This window comes from Rhinolophus hipposideros, assembly GCF_964194185.1.
Source record: "Rhinolophus hipposideros genome assembly, chromosome: 12".
Taxonomy (NCBI): domain Eukaryota; kingdom Metazoa; phylum Chordata; class Mammalia; order Chiroptera; family Rhinolophidae; genus Rhinolophus; species Rhinolophus hipposideros.
The window spans coordinates 76,925,439-76,944,811 of NC_138058.1; the positions used below are offsets into that span (position 1 = coordinate 76,925,439).

General features: G+C 51.8%; 1 protein-coding gene across 3 annotated transcripts in view; it reads left to right on the plus strand.

The window, feature by feature from the left end:
• PXDN (peroxidasin) overlaps positions 1–19,373 on the plus strand; it is a 66,106-nt gene that overhangs the window by 23,751 nt on the left and 22,982 nt on the right. For 2 of the 3 annotated variants that reach the window (XM_081069001.1, XM_081069003.1), the window contains exons 2-11: positions 2,111–2,182; positions 2,691–2,762; positions 6,385–6,456; positions 9,599–9,670; positions 10,026–10,097; positions 11,428–11,597; positions 12,574–12,691; positions 14,693–14,862; positions 18,101–18,373; positions 19,149–19,265. In XM_081069001.1, coding sequence (XP_080925127.1) covers positions 2,111–2,182; positions 2,691–2,762; positions 6,385–6,456; positions 9,599–9,670; positions 10,026–10,097; positions 11,428–11,597; positions 12,574–12,691; positions 14,693–14,862; positions 18,101–18,373; positions 19,149–19,265 — 1,208 coding nt within the window. The remainder of the gene's footprint in view (positions 1–2,110; positions 2,183–2,690; positions 2,763–6,384; positions 6,457–9,598; positions 9,671–10,025; positions 10,098–11,427; positions 11,598–12,573; positions 12,692–14,692; positions 14,863–18,100; positions 18,374–19,148; positions 19,266–19,373) is intronic. The other variant, XM_081069002.1, reaches the window with a different exon arrangement.

Genomic DNA, 19,373 nt, shown 5'->3' on the forward strand with positions numbered 1-19,373 from the left:
GGTCCAGCTGCAGCCTCACCTTGGACTTGAAGCTCGACGGCGTCCGACCCATTCCCGCTGTGCATCGGACTGCAGCCCGGCGGGTGTCCAGGGACGTTGGTTCTGGTGTCGGCCCAGACGTCCGTTCAATTTTCTGTCACCCTGAGTTTGTTATGTTTGAGGCGAGCACTTGTCCCAGTCCCGGAGCTTGTACTGCAGACTGAGCTATTTCCTCGTTAGTACCTGATCCGAGGTTCATGCTGGAAACCTGCCTCCCTCCCTTCTGTCCTCCCGTCTGTCCTCCTGTCCCTGCCCCCAGCGTCCTGACCTCTAGCACCTCCCCCAGTGGAACCAGGTGCGCTCTTCTGAATCTGATTGAATTAAATTCTCGTTTGTTTACAAACAGGCCCATGTGGGAGTTGGGGGGCATTGTTCCCCGGGGAAACTTGTTGGTGGATGACGGGAATTGTCAGAGAAGGCAAACCAGGGTGAGAGGTTGGACCACAGGTCGGAGGGTGGCTGTGGCTGCCTCGGTGGGCGGAGGGGACCCCCTTCCCCAGAACTATACCCTAGGAGGAAGCCACACACGGCGAATGACAGTGGCTAACACACTTTGGAAAGGCTCGTATGACATCATAAACTAGGACCAATTCTCAAATCATTTACGGTTATGAAATGGACTCAGAATAACCAGATTCCAGAAAAGAGTATGAACATTAAGCTCAGTAAATGTCACAAGAGAAACATCCATTCATGATTTGGACCAAATGCTGCCCAGAGTCCCCACACTGGTTTCCTGGGGCCGACATAGCAAAGCACCACAGACGGGCATCTTACACAGAAATATTATCTCTTGGCCCTGGAGGCTAGAAGTACGAGATTGAGGGGTTGGGAAGGTTGCTTCCTCCTGAGCTGTGAGGAAGGATCTATTCCAACTTCTGTTCCAACTTCTGGTGGTTTGCTGGCGGTCCTTGGCGCCCCTTGTTTTGTGGCAGAGTAAGTCCAGTCTTCACGGGGCACTCTCCCTCTGCGCCTGTCTCCAAATTTCCCCTCTTTGTAAGGACATGAGTCCTTTTGGATCCGGAAACACCCTACTGACCTCATTCTGACTTGGACAGCTCTATAAAGACTCTGTCTCCAAATAAGGATGCATTCTGAGGCCATGGGGGCAGGACTGACTGCACCATGAGAATTTGGGGGACACAGTTCAACCCGCAATAATCCCTACTGGACTGTTGGAAGGGGTTGGACCTATGAGTAAGGAATTTTAATTTTTCCTGGACTCTTTGATAAAGAAGGCTGTCTTTTTGTTTTCAGTGACATTCATACTAGTTTATAGATATTAATTCAAGCTGGGGGAGGGCAAAAACAGCCTCCCTGTGTGCCTTTGTCCCTGAATTCATTGTCCTCAGTGCCAGAGCTCCCCAAACTCGCTCGGCCCGAAGGTGGACTGTGCTGGGCCAGGTGGCAGCTCAGTGTATGGTCTGTCCACGCTGTTTAGGTCCTCCCTTTGTCCCTGAAAAAACAAACAACTGGTCTACCTGTGCACATTTACCTCTGTTTAAACTACCTGGTTAGAAGCAGTAGAGTGAGATCCCGTGTATCAGCCTTATTTTCCCCATTTGCGTGCTGAATGAGCTCTGTGGTCTGAGACATTCAGTAAACTTCCTCGCTGAGAAAACATTATAGGTAGTTAGCTGGTAAACAACCGAATTCCAGCTCATGAAATTACGGGAGTGAGCTCTGAAGTGTTTACACAATTGCACAGCCCGTGTCCCTCTTGTTGAATAGATGCAAATTGAAGCTGTGCTTAATATGTTAACACTTACTGACATTGAATGGTTTTTCGGTGGGTTGACAGAAGATGGATGGGTAGGCAGTTAATGTAATTGTTCATCTCCTCATAATAATTGTTTACACAGACATGTGTAAGGTGAGGCCACCGATCTGTCATTCAGATAAACATTCCTGTACTAAGCAGCATCCACCAGAGATGGTTCATCCAAGGAATGAGCGCGTAATTTCATTTCTTAACTGCCTCTGCACTGTTTGCAGTGAATATTCACCAACGGCCCCGAATAGTGCCGAGTGCAGATGTCTCGCTGTGAACGCATTTCTTGTCTCTTCACAGGGACCTTCGCTTTAACAGAATCCGAGAGATCCAGCCTGGAGCCTTCAGGAAGCTGAGGAGCCTGAATACCTTGTAAGTCCCGTGCTGCATGGCGGCCAGTAGGGCAGGTGGAGGAGGGCCTGTGCTTGTGCACGCCGCCCCTTCCCGGGGCAGATGAGCGGTCACCGCCAGAGGACCGCCCTGCACTGACATGTCTGGCCAGGTCCCCGTGCTTCCCGTTTTTCCACGATGGCCTTCTCATTGGCCACCATCCTGGCAGGCGTGGAGAGCCTGAGAGATACGGGACACAGAACCATGTCCCTCCCGCGTGGAGGACAGGGAACTGCTGCTCTGTTGCACACAAATCTGAAACTACGGCGGGGGAGGAGGGTCGTGGACCCTCATTTCTTAAGCACACTTGGAATCACGAGGGTTCAACACGGAAAGTACTATTTCTTTGAGTTAATTTAGCAAATGTTGATCTTAAGGTCCGTGGCTTAATTGTTTTGTGAAGTTTTTCAAGATTATAGGAAATGTTTTTTCATAACACAATTCCGAAAAGTTGTTGTGTTTTTAATTCTTACTGAAACTTCCTTCCTAGACTTCTCAACAATAATCAGATCAAGAGAATCCCTAGTGGGTCCTTTGAAGACTTGGAGAATTTAAAATACCTGTAAGTTCAATGACCGGCTCTCTATCCCAAAGCTTGCTATTTATGTTTGCACTGTGGAATCACTGAGCTACGCTTTGTACTGTTGATGAATGGCTGGTACATCCATGTAGGGAAGTTTTGTTTTCAGAAGGTGAGTGAGATTTAGGCGGGATTTTTAAAGGGAGTTGTCATAAGTATAAAGTCCTACGTTGTGCAAAGTTTTGTGTTTAGCTACTGAGCCTTAAGGAAAACAGGCTGAGAGAATGTCAAAGCCAGAGTCTCTGAAAGTCATTCTGGGCATCATAATGGCCCTTCTTGGGGTGGCAGTTGTCACATATTCAGTCGCCAACATGGGTGAACAGCTGACATGTGTTTTATAAAATGTAAGTTCTCAGAACAGTTTTGAGTCACCTCTCCAGCGATGGGCGATAGGTCAGACGAGCCTTCCAGGCACTGACTCCTGATTTTCCCATCTTCCGAGTGATTTCACCTCTTCTTATCTTTATGCAGTTCCGTTGTATTTTTCCTTTAAAAATTGGTGGTATTTAATTACTTTGCTGGCACTGAAAACCCCTGCTTGTTGAAGTGGGTTTCGCAGTTTGGGACATGACCTTGCTGGGAAGAGCTGGTGTCGTGCCTTCACGGGCACTTACTTTGAGCTTGGAAAGCGACAGGAAAAGCATTGTGACCACCTCCTGCTTCCCCACAGATCGCAAGGGCGCGTCGTGTGTGTTGAACATGCTGTTCTTACTTTTAGAAGTTAAATAACTTCTTAAATAGAGCCATTTTAATGAGGGATATCAGTGTTTTTAATGGAAATTTGTGTCACATGTGAACCTGAACACCTTTAAGTTATTTTGGTTTTTAAAACAAAGTCATATTGTCAGTGTTGATGTATATTTTAGAATCCTTTTGCTTTTAGACGTCAGTAGTTCTTAACCACACAGCTAACTGTAGCTATTAATGAAAATGCATTTTCCTCAGTGAAGGTGTTTGAGTGTGTTATGTGTAGACATTTTTCTCCACCACTTTTGGCACAGTGTGTTACTTTTTAATTCTATATGAGCAGTAGTAAGTCTTATTACCCATTTTTAAAACGAGGGGCAGGCCTTCTATTTGTTCTTTTAGTTTTTGCATTATTATTATTATTTTATATGCTGTGCATGTCCCAAAAGAAAGTTTTTGATTTCTTGGAAAGCACACTTAGGTTACCGATGGCCAGATTTACTGTGTGTGTGTGTGTGTGTGTGTGTGTGTGTGTGTATAGTTTGCTTTTTATTTTATATTTGGTTTTGGTTTGAATTACTTAAGAGCAATGTATTATTTGCTCTGCAAATGTATTTAATGTTAAGGAGTTTGGAACACTTCATTTTTCACCTAAGATAATCTCTTTCACTCAATAATACTCTTTCAACCTTGTCTACTGACCAGCGCCCTCTCAAAGCACCTGTGTGCCCACTGTGGTGCCCACTGGCCTATCTGCCAGCGGTCACTGGGGGTGGGCTGAGCGGTGGTCAGCAGGCAGGGAGGAGGTGGGCCGTGATGAGGAAAGTGCCGAGGGGCAGGGAGGGAGCTGTCACAGGAAGGGGTCCCGGGGCCCTGCCCCAGGTCTCTCAGGCCTCATGGGAGAGGGCACAGATAAGCACTGAGTTCGGAGGCTGTGTGATGGGTACGAACTCTTCCGGAATTCATTGGTTACGTTAGCTTTGTATGTTTAGTCAGTGCCAAAGTACCTTTTAGAAGCTGAGTATTCCGTCTGCTGGAACCCCAGTTACTGCTGGTGAGGCATAATTTTCCCGATGATAAGATTAACTCTTCAGGTAGAACTTATATTCAAGGGTCAGCTCTGTGATGAAGTAGAGTATTATTTATAATTTATTATTAGAAGGCGATCAATACCCAATCATTCTTATGAAAACAAATGATATTCTTCTGTCTTGACATGCTGGCGTCCATGTTAGTTTGGTTCCATTAAAAGGATTCCTTTACTCACACTGTTTAATGTAAATGCACACTGAGGTCCCTACTGATGTTTTGTTTCAAAGAAGAGTCACAAAACCTCCCTTCAGACTTAAGTTTCTGGGAGTGGTCACTGACACGCAGTAGGAGTTCCCACTCGCTGGCTGCACTCTGAGCTTCATGCCTGTTTGTTTGGTCTCAGTGGTCCCGTTTTACATGGGAGAAACTGAGGCAGGGGACGGCCAATGTCTCACCCAAGACCACATAGCTAGTACGTGGCAGTTCAAGGCCCCACCCCCGTGCAGCCTGGCGAAGTCTCTGTCGTGCCAGGCCTCTGATGTGGGCATAGGGCTGTCACTTGGTGGGGGGACCTGGCTGGTTGTGGACCTTTGTGAGGTTCGCACAGGAGTGGATTGCAACAGTGAAAGACAGCAGAGCAGTCCTGTTGCACAGGGCCCTGCACCGAATGTTTTGAATGAAAAAACAACAAGGCACATTGTCCTGGGATGCAGTATGTGGAGTTACAAGCATTGGGGCAAACATGTTAATTCCTAGGGAGCACAGGCAGATGAGGTGAGAAGCCAGATGCCGAGGGACCGGCGGGAGGAGAAGCAGCTGCCTGGGTCAGAAGCAGATGGGTACAGGGTGTAGGCTGGTCCATCCGCCTGTGTGAAGGTGCCTGCTGCACTCGCATGGATTCTGGGGTCACCAGGGTCTCGTGATGGACAGACGGGGGGTGGGGGCTGTGCTGAGCACCAGTCATGTCTGGGGGGCAGAACCAACCACAGGCTTGTGGTCGTGCTCCTTCGTGAGTCCGTTCCGGAGGTGCAAGCTTGTCTTAAGAAGGCTTAGCAGCTCAGACTTGGGGCGTCATGGGCCACTGGGCCACAGCTGCAGGTGGGACTAAACGAGTGGGCGTGGCCAGGCGCCACACATCTTCAGGACACTGAATTGAGCTTCGCGTAATTTTTACCATTTTTGTGCAACATAAAGTGCTGTTTTTTGTTTGAAATTTGCAACCACTTAAAAATGTACAAAGTAGGGTGTGGCCTGTTACCTCAGTTGGTTAGAGCGTGGTGCTAAAAACACCAAGGTTGCTGGTTTGATCTCCACAGGGGCCCCTGTGAACGTTGCCCTCCTTAAAAAAGAAAAGAAAAAAAATGTAAAAAATACCGTTAGCTAGCATGCCACACAAGAGTAGACCATGGGCCAGTACGTAGCTTCTGACGTCCCTTGTCCTGCTTCTGCTGACAGTGCGATTCTGGGGGCGTGAGTAGTTCAGACACATTTAGTCTTCTCTCGTCAACTCCCCAAATTATTTCCGGATGTTTTAAAACTGTATCAGTTACAGAATCTTTTAATCAGTGCATGTTACGTGTTTGTGGGGAGGTGATTTTATTTTTTCAGGCTGTGAAGCAAATGAGTTCTCATGATTCCTAGGCCATAAAACGCGTGTTCCCTGAACGCGGAGCGCAGTGGTTGGAGCACCTGCTTCTGGCACCCACTGCCTGTCACTTGAGACTGTCCTCTGGGAGAGGGCCAGGGGCCTGTGTGAGGACCAGTGCTCACTGTGTACACGTACGACATTAATTTTGAAACTGTCCCTGAGTCCTCGTAACTCTGCGTGCCCTCTGAGGTTCTGCCTAGCGCGCGTGTGCTAACCCTCCCGTGTTTCTTGTTTCAGCTATTTGTACAAGAATGAGATCCAGTCAATTGACAGGCAAGCGTTTAAGGGACTTTCCTCTCTAGAACAACTGTAAGTGGTCCTCGCTTCTGCCCTCGCTTCTGTAGGTGTCACCTGCCCTGTCCCCTCGCAGGGGAGTGAATTGAGATTGCTGTTTGCATGTTGCATGCCTGGACTTAGCGGGACGTAGGGAACGTGTGCATGCAAATGAGTGGTCCATAATTGACTAGCTTGTCACCATAATTGTCTGTCCGCTGGTGGGCATTTCCCGGTTGCAGCCGTACCCCAGGCCCTGGACCCTGCATTCGTGACACAAAAGGCAGTAGACTGGCCCTGTTCCCATGGTGCCCCGGTTTAAAGGACAGACACACTTGCAAACCAATCTGAGCACATGAAGGTTGTTTGGGGAGAAGAGCCGGGGCATGTGGGGCGAGGAGACTGGTAGTGTCCTGTCGCCTGCTGTGTGTCTGCACAGCCCAGTGACTTTCTTCACATGTGACGCCATCGTTCTGGAGAAAATAAACCTTCTTCCAGGCGTTTCTACTTAGTGTCTGTAGGATGTTGCTTCTTTGGCCACATGTGAAGTCCTGCTTTGCTGCAACGTCAGCATGTTTGTTTTTAAGTATAATTCCCAGGAAAAGGAGTTTTTTTCTGGTTTGTCTGCTTGGTGGGTCACCCACTATCACTGAGCCAGAGTCGTTTCTGAGTTTCAGGCTCTGCTAGCACTATGTTCCCGTGGCCCCAAACAGCTGTTTCCTGAGCTGAGCTGAGTGTGACGCCCTGCGCTACAGCCACACATGTGTGCCCATGCTTTGTTGGCTGGCTGGGCAGACTGCAGGCAGAGCTGGGGAGAAGGTGCTCCTGAAAGCACCCTGCTCGAGCTTGTCAACAAGCACCTGTCTGTCTATTTGAGCGACAGCTGCTGTCCTGTGCAGGTTTGCACAGCACAGACCAGACTGGGGAGAATTCTGACAGGTTGGGCAGTCTCCGCCTCAGAGAGAAGGAGACGGGACAAGTTCAGATCATCGCAGAAACACGTGGGAATCTCGAAAACATCCAGATGGAGGGACAGTTTAGAGAGGAACCCAGCTTTTGGTGGGATGGAGATAGTGAGGTCATCGTGACAGGGATGATGAAGTGTGGCCAGGGTTCACATGTGCCGACAGGCAGAGGTAGGAGGTGCTCCAGCCTCATGAGGGGCGAGCTGAGTCACTTTCAAGAAAGAAAGAGTCTGGGACGGGTCTCGGAGGCGCGGTTTCCTGACTAAGCCTGAAGACTGTGGGAGCACGCGAGCCAGGCTGCCTTTGAAACCCAACACTGGGCAATCCGGGGTCTCTGCTTCTGGGCTTCTCCCATTCAGCTGTCATCGCTGAGTGTCCCGGGGGTGAACACACAGCACCGGTCCCCACCCTCAGAGGGCCCTGTGTGGGGAGGCCATGAGCATCCCGCCAAGAATGCGGGTGGATGCCGTCCTGCCGTGTGCAGAGCGCCGTGGGGTTCCCCAGACCCGATCTCCATCCCATCCTGTGGGCTCCCCCAGACCAGAGGGGAGGCTGGAAGGGATGAGCCTCTGGAGCCTGGGGGTGGGAGGGACACTGAGTGCTGGGCCTCCTGGGGAGGCGGGGGTCACAGGCAGTGCACACGCCTGCACAGGGTCAGGAAACATGGATTAGAACCAGACTTGCTTCCTCTCCGTGGTCTGTCTTTGCCTCCACTGTTGGGGAGGGGTGGCTGGTCCCCAGGCTGCCGGAGCTACAGCCGCAAAGGAGCCTGTGTGCCCCTGGCAGTGAGGGCTCTCAGCGCATTCAAGGCAGGACCCTGTGTCCCTTTCGGTCAGCCCGTTGCCTGGTCAGCCTGTCATGGGCAGTCACTGTGGGACTGACACATGCCCCTTTCCTGCCCTCGGAGGGCTTCCCTTGCCTGCCCAGCTGAGTGTGTCTGTTCCGTGAGTCTGTTCCATGTGTCTGAGCCCCTGACCGGCCGCATCCGCAGAGCTACCCTATGGTGGCTACTGCAGATTTTTGTTTGATCCTGTCCCCTTCAGGCACAGTCCTGTGATAGAGGCTGCAGGCGGGGTGGCAGGAGGTGTCACAGTGACCTGGCTGTGACCAGGGGAGGCTGGAGTTCTGCAGGCCCCCAGCTGGGCCGCCTTCTCACAGACTGGGAGTCACCCTGCCTGTGGGGGTTCTGGAGCTGTCCTGGGGGAGGCCCGGACATGCACGGGATTGGGTGCGGGCAGTTGAGTTTGGTGACTTTGAAGTTACAGTGATTTGGAAAAATTAGTGAAAGTCTCTAAGGATGGAGGGTGAGTTTTAAGAAAGCTTTCTTCTGTTTGTGCTTATGGTGGATACCTGTCACTGCTGGGGCCTGGACTCGGTCACTCCTATCGACCCCCAGCACCTCTTGGAGAACCTGCCATTGAAAACGTGTGCGTGGCAGGTTGGGTGCGCGGGTGCCTGGGTGGGGACTCTCCTCTTGCTGTGTGGATGAGGTGGGGGTCCCAGCAGAAGCACCCAGTTAGAAGGTGACTCAGTGTTTTACTGAAGGAAAAAAACCCACCGATTTTCAAAGTGAGAAAAGCAGTATTCAGGACCATCAGAAGGAATCGTATGTGAATATATAAGTCAGCAGAAGGATGGGGACCATCGTCAAAGCAAAGAGCATGAACTCTGGCAGCTGCGTAATTTAAGGGCTCTGGGGAGCACAGCCTCTCACCTCGGTGCCATTTAAGGGTTCCTGAGGTGGCTTCTGGGGCTGACAGTGCCCTCAGTGTCACATTACAGTTGATGCCCCTGCTACAGCCACACATAAGTTCAGAGATTTGAAGGAAGGTACTCATATGCCTGCATATGTCCTATGATTGGGATGATGTTGATTTTTTTCTAGAAAGGTCCAGATATTTTGGAAGTGAACCAGTGGGGCTGAGCAGTCATGGCTTCCCCCCTGGGGTGTGCGGGGACTCGGCTGGAGTGTCTGACCCGTAGTTGTCATTGTCACTCGGTCATAAAGCCTGGGCCAAGTTTTCAGCGGTGCTCGTTCTCCTGTTGGATGGCTTTGTTTTTCCCCCACAGCGTAGACCATCTAGAGAATTACCTATTGACATATGAATTTGAAATGACTTTAGAAAAATCATTTTGAGCAGAAAATCTAGATCTATAAAAAGTAGTTAAAATCATTTAAATTGTTTCTTTCTTTCTTTTTTAACTTTCTGTAGGTACCTGCACTTTAATCAGATAGAAACTTTGGACCCGGATTCATTTCAACATTTGCCGAAGCTGGAAAGGCTGTAAGTCGAGTTTTATTCCTGACCATCACCTGCCGACGGCTATCATTAGCTGTGATAGACTTGAGGTTACTATTGGTTAAAACACCCGAAAATGGTCTTCGTATAAAACTGAGCTCTTGTCTAACAATTCACAAGCAAGACTTACAGTTTCTCTTTGCTTGGGAGTGGCAATAAAACAGAAACAAATCTAGTTCTTTTCTGGACTAAATAGCATTGCTCTGAACTCATCGGAATTAAGTGAACACAATCACAGTTTTCTTTAAAAGCCAACGTATTCAACTGCTTGTGCTCTTTTCTACACGTCTTAGAAGTGTTCTCAAAAGTGGTTTGTTGTATGAACGATCTCTTTCCACAGATTTCTACACAACAACCGAATTACACATTTGGCCCCGGGGACATTCAATCACTTGGAATCTATGAAAAGACTGTAAGTATGACACCTTTGTGCCATCTTCCCATCAAAGCCAGATTTCTACTTGCCTGTCCCCTTCCTGGGGGACGTGACGTGCAGACCTCAATCAGGAGAGACCCTGCGTGAGGAGGATGGGTCCCAGCCATTAGTAGGCGACACTGAACCGAGGTCCCCGGGGCACATGGCCGTGGTTAATTCTTTAAGTCAAATAAGACACTTTAAAAATCAAGCCTAACTTCCTCAAGTCAGTTTTTATTTCCATGTGGCACGGAAGTAACTTCCGTGGTGGCCTTCTGTCCCGTGGCCCCAGCCCAGGGAGGGCCGGCCAGTGTCACGTAGCGAATCACACCCTCTGGTCCACCTGCTCCACCCTGTGACCCCTCACAGGTCTTGTTGTTGAGAGGGGCTGTCGGGTCGGAGGACTGCAACCAGCAGGTCCGTGCTCTCCCCACCCACGGCCGCGCACCTGAGAGTTCAGGCACGGTGTCGTGACATCCTGTCTACACTGAGCCCAGTAAATTCCACTGTGAGTGGTCATCAGAGAAATGACCAGGCAGGGGGCCAGTTCTGAGCCCATCCTGGAGAAACTCAGGAGGCAGGTGTGATGTCACAGGCCACAGTCTCCCCAGGGTGGCCCTGGGCCTGCATTGTGGACTTAGAGGATGATGAGTTCAACCCCTCGCTTCCCGCGCCTTAACTCTGGGGCCCTCCTCCATGAATTCTGGCAGCGCCCGCTTCAATGGGGTTTCCTAATGAGCCGGCTCAGGCCCGTTGGCCAGCAGCTGCCACTGTCCCGGTTCTGTGCCCTGGTCCCTGGGGGCAGCTGCTTCTCACCGCTGTGCTGCACAAACAGCCGTCCTGGCCAGGTGGAGGGTCCCCTGCCTGTCACATTTGTGGGGATGGGGGTGTCTGGCTGCACACGCACTTTCTCAGCAACTTTTGGGATAACTTCTATGTTATCTATGAGATCAGTGCTCTAGAAACAAACCCCAGCCCTTGATGCAGGTCCACTGTCACCCCTGAGGGACAGTTACGGGCCCCTGAAGCGATGCAGTGCGTACAACATAGTAGCCGTTTCTAAGGGGCCCCGTCCTGCATCTCTCACGAGAGGTCTCTGCTTTGAACACGAAACCTGTGGTGTTTGCACTCACGCATAACGCGCGCCCCACAGCACCCCTGTCGTGCTCCTTGTTCTCCAGGCTGCGGCCGCGGGTCCGGGCTTGGTTCCCAGTCGGGCCAGCCTGGGTGGGGTCCGCCCTGTGCCACGCGGCCCTGTTTGTCCAGCTTGGTCTGTCTGGGATGGTTAGTGCCCGCCGTCTCGTGTCTCACCGGCTGCTTCTCACAGGCGCCTGGACTCCAATGCGCTTCACTGCGACTGTGAGATCCTGTGGCTGGCGGAGTTGCTGAAAGCCTATGCTAGGTCGGGCAACGCGCAGGCAGCTGCCACCTGCGAGTACCCTAGACGCATCCAGGGACGGTCGGTGGCCACTATCACCCCAGAAGAGCTAGACTGTGGTGAGTGCACCGTGCTGGCGTGGCAGGACTGTGGCCGTGCCCTGTCTTCACTGGCTGGCTCCCAAAAGAAGTCCCAGGGGACCTGACGGGGACCCTCCAGTGAAAGCCCTGCTCTGTGGTATCTGTGAGGAACTTTATGTTAATGAACCTGGGCTTTCCTTTGAGGTTCCCTGCAAAAACGACCAAGCAGAGTACACTGCCACTGCACCCTGTTGCTGCCCCGGGGGTGCTAGGAGTCAGGTGGTGAAGGGGCCTGGCGGCGGGCTGGGAGCTGAGCTGGGCAGTGGCCACACGGGGTGCGGGACTCAAGTTCATCCCTCTGATGCATGTGGGCTCGGCGCCGTGTGCCTGGAATAAATACCTCACCACATTGCAGAACAGGAACGAGCTCGAAGCAGATTGCATGGCTGAATCTTCCTCCCAGATACCCACAGAGCTACGCCTTTTCTGTCTTAGCCCTTTCTGTGATGCTAAAACTAGTTTTTCTCCAAAGCATCATTGTTATTTTTTACATATTAAAGACAAACAATGAAGATTAAAAACCAATGCATTTCATAAATGCCCCTACTGATAACATAAGCACACTTGTGTCATCATTTATGTTCCTTTACTGCTGCCTGGTTGCTTTGGCTAAAAAGTATTATTTTCTACTCTTTTATTCACTGAAAACCATTACTCATGGAGTGCGCGGTCTGCATGGGGTCTCTCTTCCTTGACCGCTGAGGCCTTTTCTGGGAGCTCGTCTGAGACCCTTAGTGTGAGGCCGCCCCAAGTCTCTGTGTATAAGACGCTGTGCAGGGATTGGCCTGTCACGTGGTCTCCCATGGATGAAACTGTCTGCCACGTTGTGGGGAAATTTGTGGTTGAATACAGCTTGAATACCTGTGACTTGCTCATGACATAAGCGGTGTCACTTGGGTCCTTGCTCCCTTGACGGTTTAAGACCAGGAAGTTGTCTGTTTCCTTGTTGGTGCAGAAAGACCCCGAATCACGTCGGAGCCCCAGGACGCAGATGTCACCTCGGGGAACACCGTCTTCTTCACCTGCAGAGCCGAGGGCAACCCCAAACCCGAGATCATCTGGCTGCGAAACAAGTAAGTTGGGTGTTGGCCGATCACCTGTGCCTGCCTGCTGGACAGTGCTCATCACAACCCCCAGCCCCCACCTCGACCCTGCTCCTCTCCCGTGGGGAAGAGGCCTCAAGGAGAAAACGCTTGTGCATCTTTCCTGCTCTGCAGCAGCAGTGGGGCCGGTGCGTGTGTCCGTGTCCCAGGGCCCCTGGGCCGTCAGCCGGGTTGCCCAGGGAAGCAGCTCGCTCCCACTCTCCCCTGGTCAGCATTTGCTCTAAAGGGCTGCATGTTACCCCTGCCTGGGTTAGGAACAGGAGGGAAAACTGGTTCTCTGCCCACCTGCTTTCTCTGGCTGGAAGCCCTGGGGTGTGATGCCTGGGGGCTTGGCCCCTCGAGCGTTGGGACCTGTCCTTACTAGGGGAGGGGCCCTGCTGCTGGGTGGGGTCCCCTGGGAGACTCCCGTAAGTGACCACGTAGGCGCTGAGCTCCTGTGTGCGTCTCACTTGTTCCTGAAAGGAGGTCTCCCCTTTGTCCACCAGCATTTGGTGTGGGGAGCAGAGGCGTGGGATGGGGTCACATGCTCCAGGGCCCTGGTCAGCCCATAGGGTCTTTGGTAAAGGGGGCGTTTCAAGCGTCCATTTTGGGCTTAATCCTGTGTGTGTATGAGCGTGAGCACTTTGCCACCATCGCTTAGGAGCGAGCCCAGGCTGTCACCTTGGCGCTCAGCGTCTCCACATGGAGCTGCAGGGCCGTGTTGAGTCATGACCGAGCAAGGAGGACGCTGTGGAGATGGGAGCCCAGACACCAACTGGGCCTCGTCCTCCATACGCGGGATGACCTCGGCAGCCTGCCTGGGCCCCTGAGTCCAGCAGTGTTGGCAGGAAAGGCAGATGCAGGCGGAGAGCTGGGCGTCTGGGAGCCCCCCGGGTGCAGACCGGGAAGACGAGTTCCTGGCTGTAAAGACGTGGGGTTTGTTATGGCCCAGACTTGCCCTCACCACTGAGCTGTCATCGGACTTGGGCCACTGCAGTGTGGGGAAAAGTCACATGTCTTCTGGGCTGGCTCTGAAGTCGATCTAGAGTGAGCACTGCAAGAGTTCTAGAAATATTTTGAAATACACATTTAAAAGGCACAGAAGCGTGTTTGGCTGAAGCCCTGCACATCCACATTCATAAAGGAACAAGTTGGTACGAAAAGTTAACACCCTAGAGCTGGTCATGGAGAGCAGAGCCCGGCCTGATGTCTGCACAGGGCTGAGCGTCCACCTGCCAGTTCCTGCCAGCCCCCCCTCCCGTGGGCCTGCCCCTCCCCCGTGGGCCTGCCCCCTCCCCCCCCCCCGTGGGCCTGCCCCGCCCTGTGGGTCTGCGTCACCTGAGAGCCTATCTCAGCTGCTGGCTCAAGTGTTTATGGGCAGGAACTGGGCCACCTCAGTAAGAGTCTCATTTGTGGGGCCTGAGCTGGCCCGCTTCCATCCAGAGCACCCTGTGAACGAGGATGGATTTCACTTTTGGGGACTGGCCGGGTGAGGAAGGAGGTGGGGCCGGACAGCAGCGTTCACGCAGCTCAGAGCCCTCCGTCTGGGAGCTCCTGGGTCTCAGCGGAATCCGCACAGAAATGCTCACAAGGATGGGTGTGTGCTGTCAGCTTATGTAATCTTTTGCTTTCAGTAACATAAGTGTTTCTACCCTGTTGTCTTGAATGAACTGGCCAGAAACAAAGGAAAATATTTTTTTTTCCATTGTGTTTATTTTTTCCCTTTGGAACGAGGACCACTTTAAAAACTAAGTGTTTATAGATTGCACATGTAAATAACAAGCAAATATTTGAATTAATGAGAGATGGAACTGCGTAGGCCGCTGTCCCGGGGACACCCATGACTTCAGTCCCAGGGAACACGGGGTCGCGCCCTTCCACTCCTGGCACTCGGGGGCCCCGGACGCTGACACCGTGCCAGGACACCCCTGCTGCCCGGCTCAGGCCTTCTGCGCTGTCAGGGCCAGCAGGCATGGCTTTCCGTCTTTGCAGCAACGAGCTGAGCATGAAGACGGATTCCCGCTTGAACTTGCTGGACGACGGGACCCTAATGATCCGGAACACGCAGGAGACCGACCAGGGCATCTACCAGTGCATGGCCAAAAACGTGGCCGGGGAGGCGAAGACGCAGGAAGTGACCCTCAGGTACTTTGGGTCTCCAGGTACGTGGAGAGCACGCACATGAGGGTCCTTCTTCTCAGGCCGCTGCTTTCTGTGCCCTGCTGGTCAGACGCCACCTGCGGGGCTTGGCAGCGGGGTCACAGGTGACCCCCGCCCGTCACTGGCCCACGGTCAGCCCCTAATGCAGGACAGACACTCAGAGATGGTCAAGGCAGGTGGTTTTTAGGATACCTGGTGAGGCGGCCACCAGAGGGGCCGTGGACCCCTGCGAGACCACATCAGGCCCGCCCATCACGCCCATCCTAGGGGCAGCTGCCCGGTGTCCTGTTTGTCAGTGGGGTCTTGGCACAATGAGATGTGCCAAGAGCTTTGGTTGTTGAAAACAAAGCCAAATCTGGAATTTTATGCAAAATCCTCACATCTAAAATGTTGGCACCTGAGTTTTAAAAGACCGTCCAAGTCAAGCAAGACTCCGCTGTGGCCTGGAGTTGGCGTGGGTTTGCCGGCGGCAGGCCTGCTCTTGCCAACTTGTTTAATTGCAGGGCTGTGGTCAGAAGAGCAGCTGGCCCTTGGAGAGTCCTGAGCAGTGGTCCGTGACTGGCACTGCTGCTGGGCCAGCAGTCAATTCCTGACGGGTGCCCCCTACACCTGCCTGGTGACACCTGGCCACTGTCCTGGGCTTCCTTTGCAAACCATTCTGGGCCTGGGTTTCCTTGCATTTTATATTCCCACCCACTGTCGGATGGCAGTGTAAGTGGTTGTGTGTGAGCCTTTGTTTAGATGCTTGGCTCCGAAAAACTGGTCTCACATTTGCATCATGTGGTACGCCCAGTAGGTGAGCAATCATACACGCAGTATTTCTTTAGTGAATGACAATTCCTAGTATCGAATTGCAGCTCAAGGGAGAGCAAAGCCCAGTGACACGGCTCCCACAGGGCTTTGGGAGTCTCCACAAAGGCTCGCTGCTGCTCAGAATCTCGAAGGCATAGCTCTTGGTCCCAGAAGGAGTTTGTGTGAGGAGTAGGAAAACCCACAGGGCAGTGCGCCGTGGCAGTGCCCCCAGCATAGGTTGCAGGACAAGGAAAACAGTGGGGCCTGAGAAGGAACTGATTTCGGGTGGCAGGTTGGCTGCCCTCCAGGCAGGAGCATGACCCACCTCGAAGGCGTTTCTTCCTCAGTAATGGCAACCTCACTGAATGTGTGGTATGAGCATGTCCGTGTAGATCGCGGAAACACATGTGAAGGGGCGATCGGTGACAAGGGCACTGCCACATGTGGCCATCTGCTTAGACCAGGGGCTGGCAGACTGTCCTGCGAACCACACCTGGCCTACTGCCTGTTTTCCTAAGACTTGGAGATGGGGAACGGTTCTACATTTTTATATGACTAAAATGTAGACGTTTTTAGGTTACATGGTAATTACAAGAAAGTCAAGTTTCAGTGTCTATAAACTAGGTTTATTGCAGCATAACCACACTCCTTCTTTTACAAGTTGTCTGTGGCTGCGTGCTGAGGCCATGGCAGAATTGAGCAGCAACAAGGCTGTGTGATCTGCGATCCTGGAATGTACGCTCTGGCCCTTCCCAGAAAGTTTGTCAGCCTTGTCCCCAGACTGGTGACAATATGTAGTAATGACAATAAATCAACTTGTAAGGCTCTGGGAATCTAAAGGGCTAAATATACTTTATATATTTTGAAGCTCTGTTATTAGGGGCTTATAGTTCCCCCGTGAACTAAACTTTTGGTCATGAACAATTCTACCTGTCAGTGCTTTTGCCGCAGAGTTAATCTGGCTTAATAGAGCTGCAGCCAGCTTCCTTCTGGTGAGTAAGTGGCTGTCCCATCATTTTGCTCTGAACCTTTCTGTACCCATAAGTATTGGAGGCTCGTTACAAACAGCATTGAGTGACATGAAAAAAAATTCAAATGGACATTTTCTTAAAGTGGTTCCATCTATGGTTATTGTGTCAGCGACATGTTTACATGCATAAATTTTACATCTTATTTGAACTATTTATCCAACAATGTTTTCTGTGTTTTTTGCCTTATTTTGGAGTAATTGTTTTTCCTTTTCTCTTTTCCTAGTTTGGAAGTTAACACTTTATTTCTTTTCTTTCAGTGGTTACTCTAGACCATTTTAAATGCATTCTTAAATTAAAGAGCTGCAGTGACAGTCTTTACCTTTACCCCCCAAATGCAGTCATGCCTCTCAGTCTGTGGCTGGCTTGTGGTTTTCAGTGTGTAAAACATCATCGTTCTGTATTCTTAATGCCTGTCTAGCTGCACCCACATATTAATCACTTCTGATGCTTTCTATTTTTTTCTGCATCTCAGCTCTTCTCCTGGGGCCACTTTTCTTCTGCCTAACGTGGAGTGAATTAGGCAGCAAACCGACATGAGGACCAGCTTTCAGTTAATGAATTTAAAATGTGATTTGTTTGCCCCTTCCCCTCAGCATGGTTCCCTGGGTGGGCAGGTGCGGCCAACTTGACCTCTAGTCGGTGTAGCACTGGGGGACCCAGCCGCTCAGTTCCTGGGCCCTCCCCCTTTGTCTGATCTTTCTCTGATTAAGGACAATTTGAGATCACAGCTCTGCCCCTGCCCTCAGGCCCTCTCTTACTCTGCCGTTCTCCCTGCACACAGCCCCCAGCCTCTGGTTTGCCGCTCTCTAGAAATGCTGGTGTTGAATGCCATCTCTACTTTCTGGGCTAAAGTGCCTGTGGGTTTTTAGTGCTGAGACATGTGGCCGAGTCCCTCTCCAGGTGACACTTGGGGCCGCCGCCGTGGGAGAGCTTGGTTTCTGCCGAGACTCACCCACGAAGCACATTAAGAAATGTTTGGGTTTTTTTTCCCTAGCTTCACAGTTGAAAGGTATTATCTCATTGTAGTTTTAATTTGTAAGTGAAACAGATTCTTTTATTTGGTATGCATACACTTTAAAGACATGTGTTACGTCCGTAAGAATTATTAGTGAGGTGGACATAACGTGTTTGGGACAAACAGTGAGAGTTCTCGGGAGTCCAGTCCCTGCATCAACAAGACACGACTGTCACTCGTCACTCATACTTGCTGACGGCTCGTGTGACCCATGGCAGTGGCCCATTTTTATTTTCTGCACTTTTCTGTAAGAAACAAAGAAGGCAAGGACACGGTGGATTGTGTTTGTTTTTCTTAGTTAGAGGTCGCTAGATAGAGCGCATAGCATGAAAACAGAAAAACTTCAGCAAACTGTTGCCAAACTAGAGGAAATAACTCCGAACTTGTGTTTCGTTGTCACAGCTCGACCCACTTTTGTAATCCAGCCGCAGAACACAGAGGTGCTGGTCGGGGAGAGTGTCACCCTGGAGTGCAGTGCCACCGGCCACCCCCTGCCCCAGATCACCTGGACCAGAGGGGACCAGACCCCAGTGCCGGTCGACCCTCGTATTAGCATCACTCCCTCGGGCGGCCTTTACATTCAGAACGTGGCTCAGGAGGACAGTGGGGAGTACACGTGCTTCGCGGCCAACAGCGTCGGCAGCATCCAAGCCACGGCCTTCATCATCGTCCAGGGTGAGAGTCGGGACCCGCGGGGACCCCCTCCCTGAGCAGCCCCACCCCGGGCCCTGGTCCTGCGCCCGGAACTGGCCTTTCCTTACCCATCGTGTTTTCCACCACCCGACTCCTTACCTGTGACCTGGTGGTTGGTTGATTTTCTGATCCAAAGCTTCAGAGGACGGGGGCTTTATTTTCTGGCCGTTACCTGAAGCACCGGGAGCGCCTGGCATGTGTAAACGTGGAAGCCGGTTTACGAGCAAAAGCAACTTGTCGTCCTCGCATCATCTGGCCGCTGCACATGCCCCTGCCCCTCCTTGTTTGGTGTTCACTGTCTTTGTTGTGCTTGTTACTTTTATGAAAATGGAATCACATTGGGGACACTGTTCTGTAACGTGTTTTCCTCCCAATAGTAACAAAAGAACCCCATCGCTATGCACAGTTGTTACTCAGTGACGTTTCCAGCCATTGGCAGCACTGAGGACGCGCTGTCTCTAGGCCGGCCTGTGTCCGCAGCCTGGAAGCCAGCTGTCCTCTTCCTTGTAGCTGGCGTGGGTGTCCAACCAGTGTCTGCTCTCTGCAGGGTGATGCCTAGAAACGCCAGCCGCCCGTTCCCTGCACTTCACTTTGCCCCCCCTTTACGTGTCTCCCTACCTGTGCACAGCTGCTGCAGTGACAGCAGGGTCCTTACTGGGGCAGCTCCGTCTATGGGGGAGGACAGTGGCAGGGTGTGTGGCGTTCTCGGCAATGCTGTCTGTTTAATGTCCGTTCCCAATGTGTTTCCTTCCGGAAGCTCTTCCTCAGCTCACTGTGACCCCTCAGGACAGAGCTGTGATTGAAGGTCAGACGGTTGATTTCCAGTGCGAGGCCAAGGGCTACCCACAGCCCGTCATCGCCTGGACCAAAGGGGGTAAGACACCGACCTGGGCTCCTGGCCCTGCCTCCACCCTTCCTCTCTCTTTCCCTCCCTCCCTCCCTCCCTCGGACACAGACTCAACTCGCACTGTCTGTCTGGCCT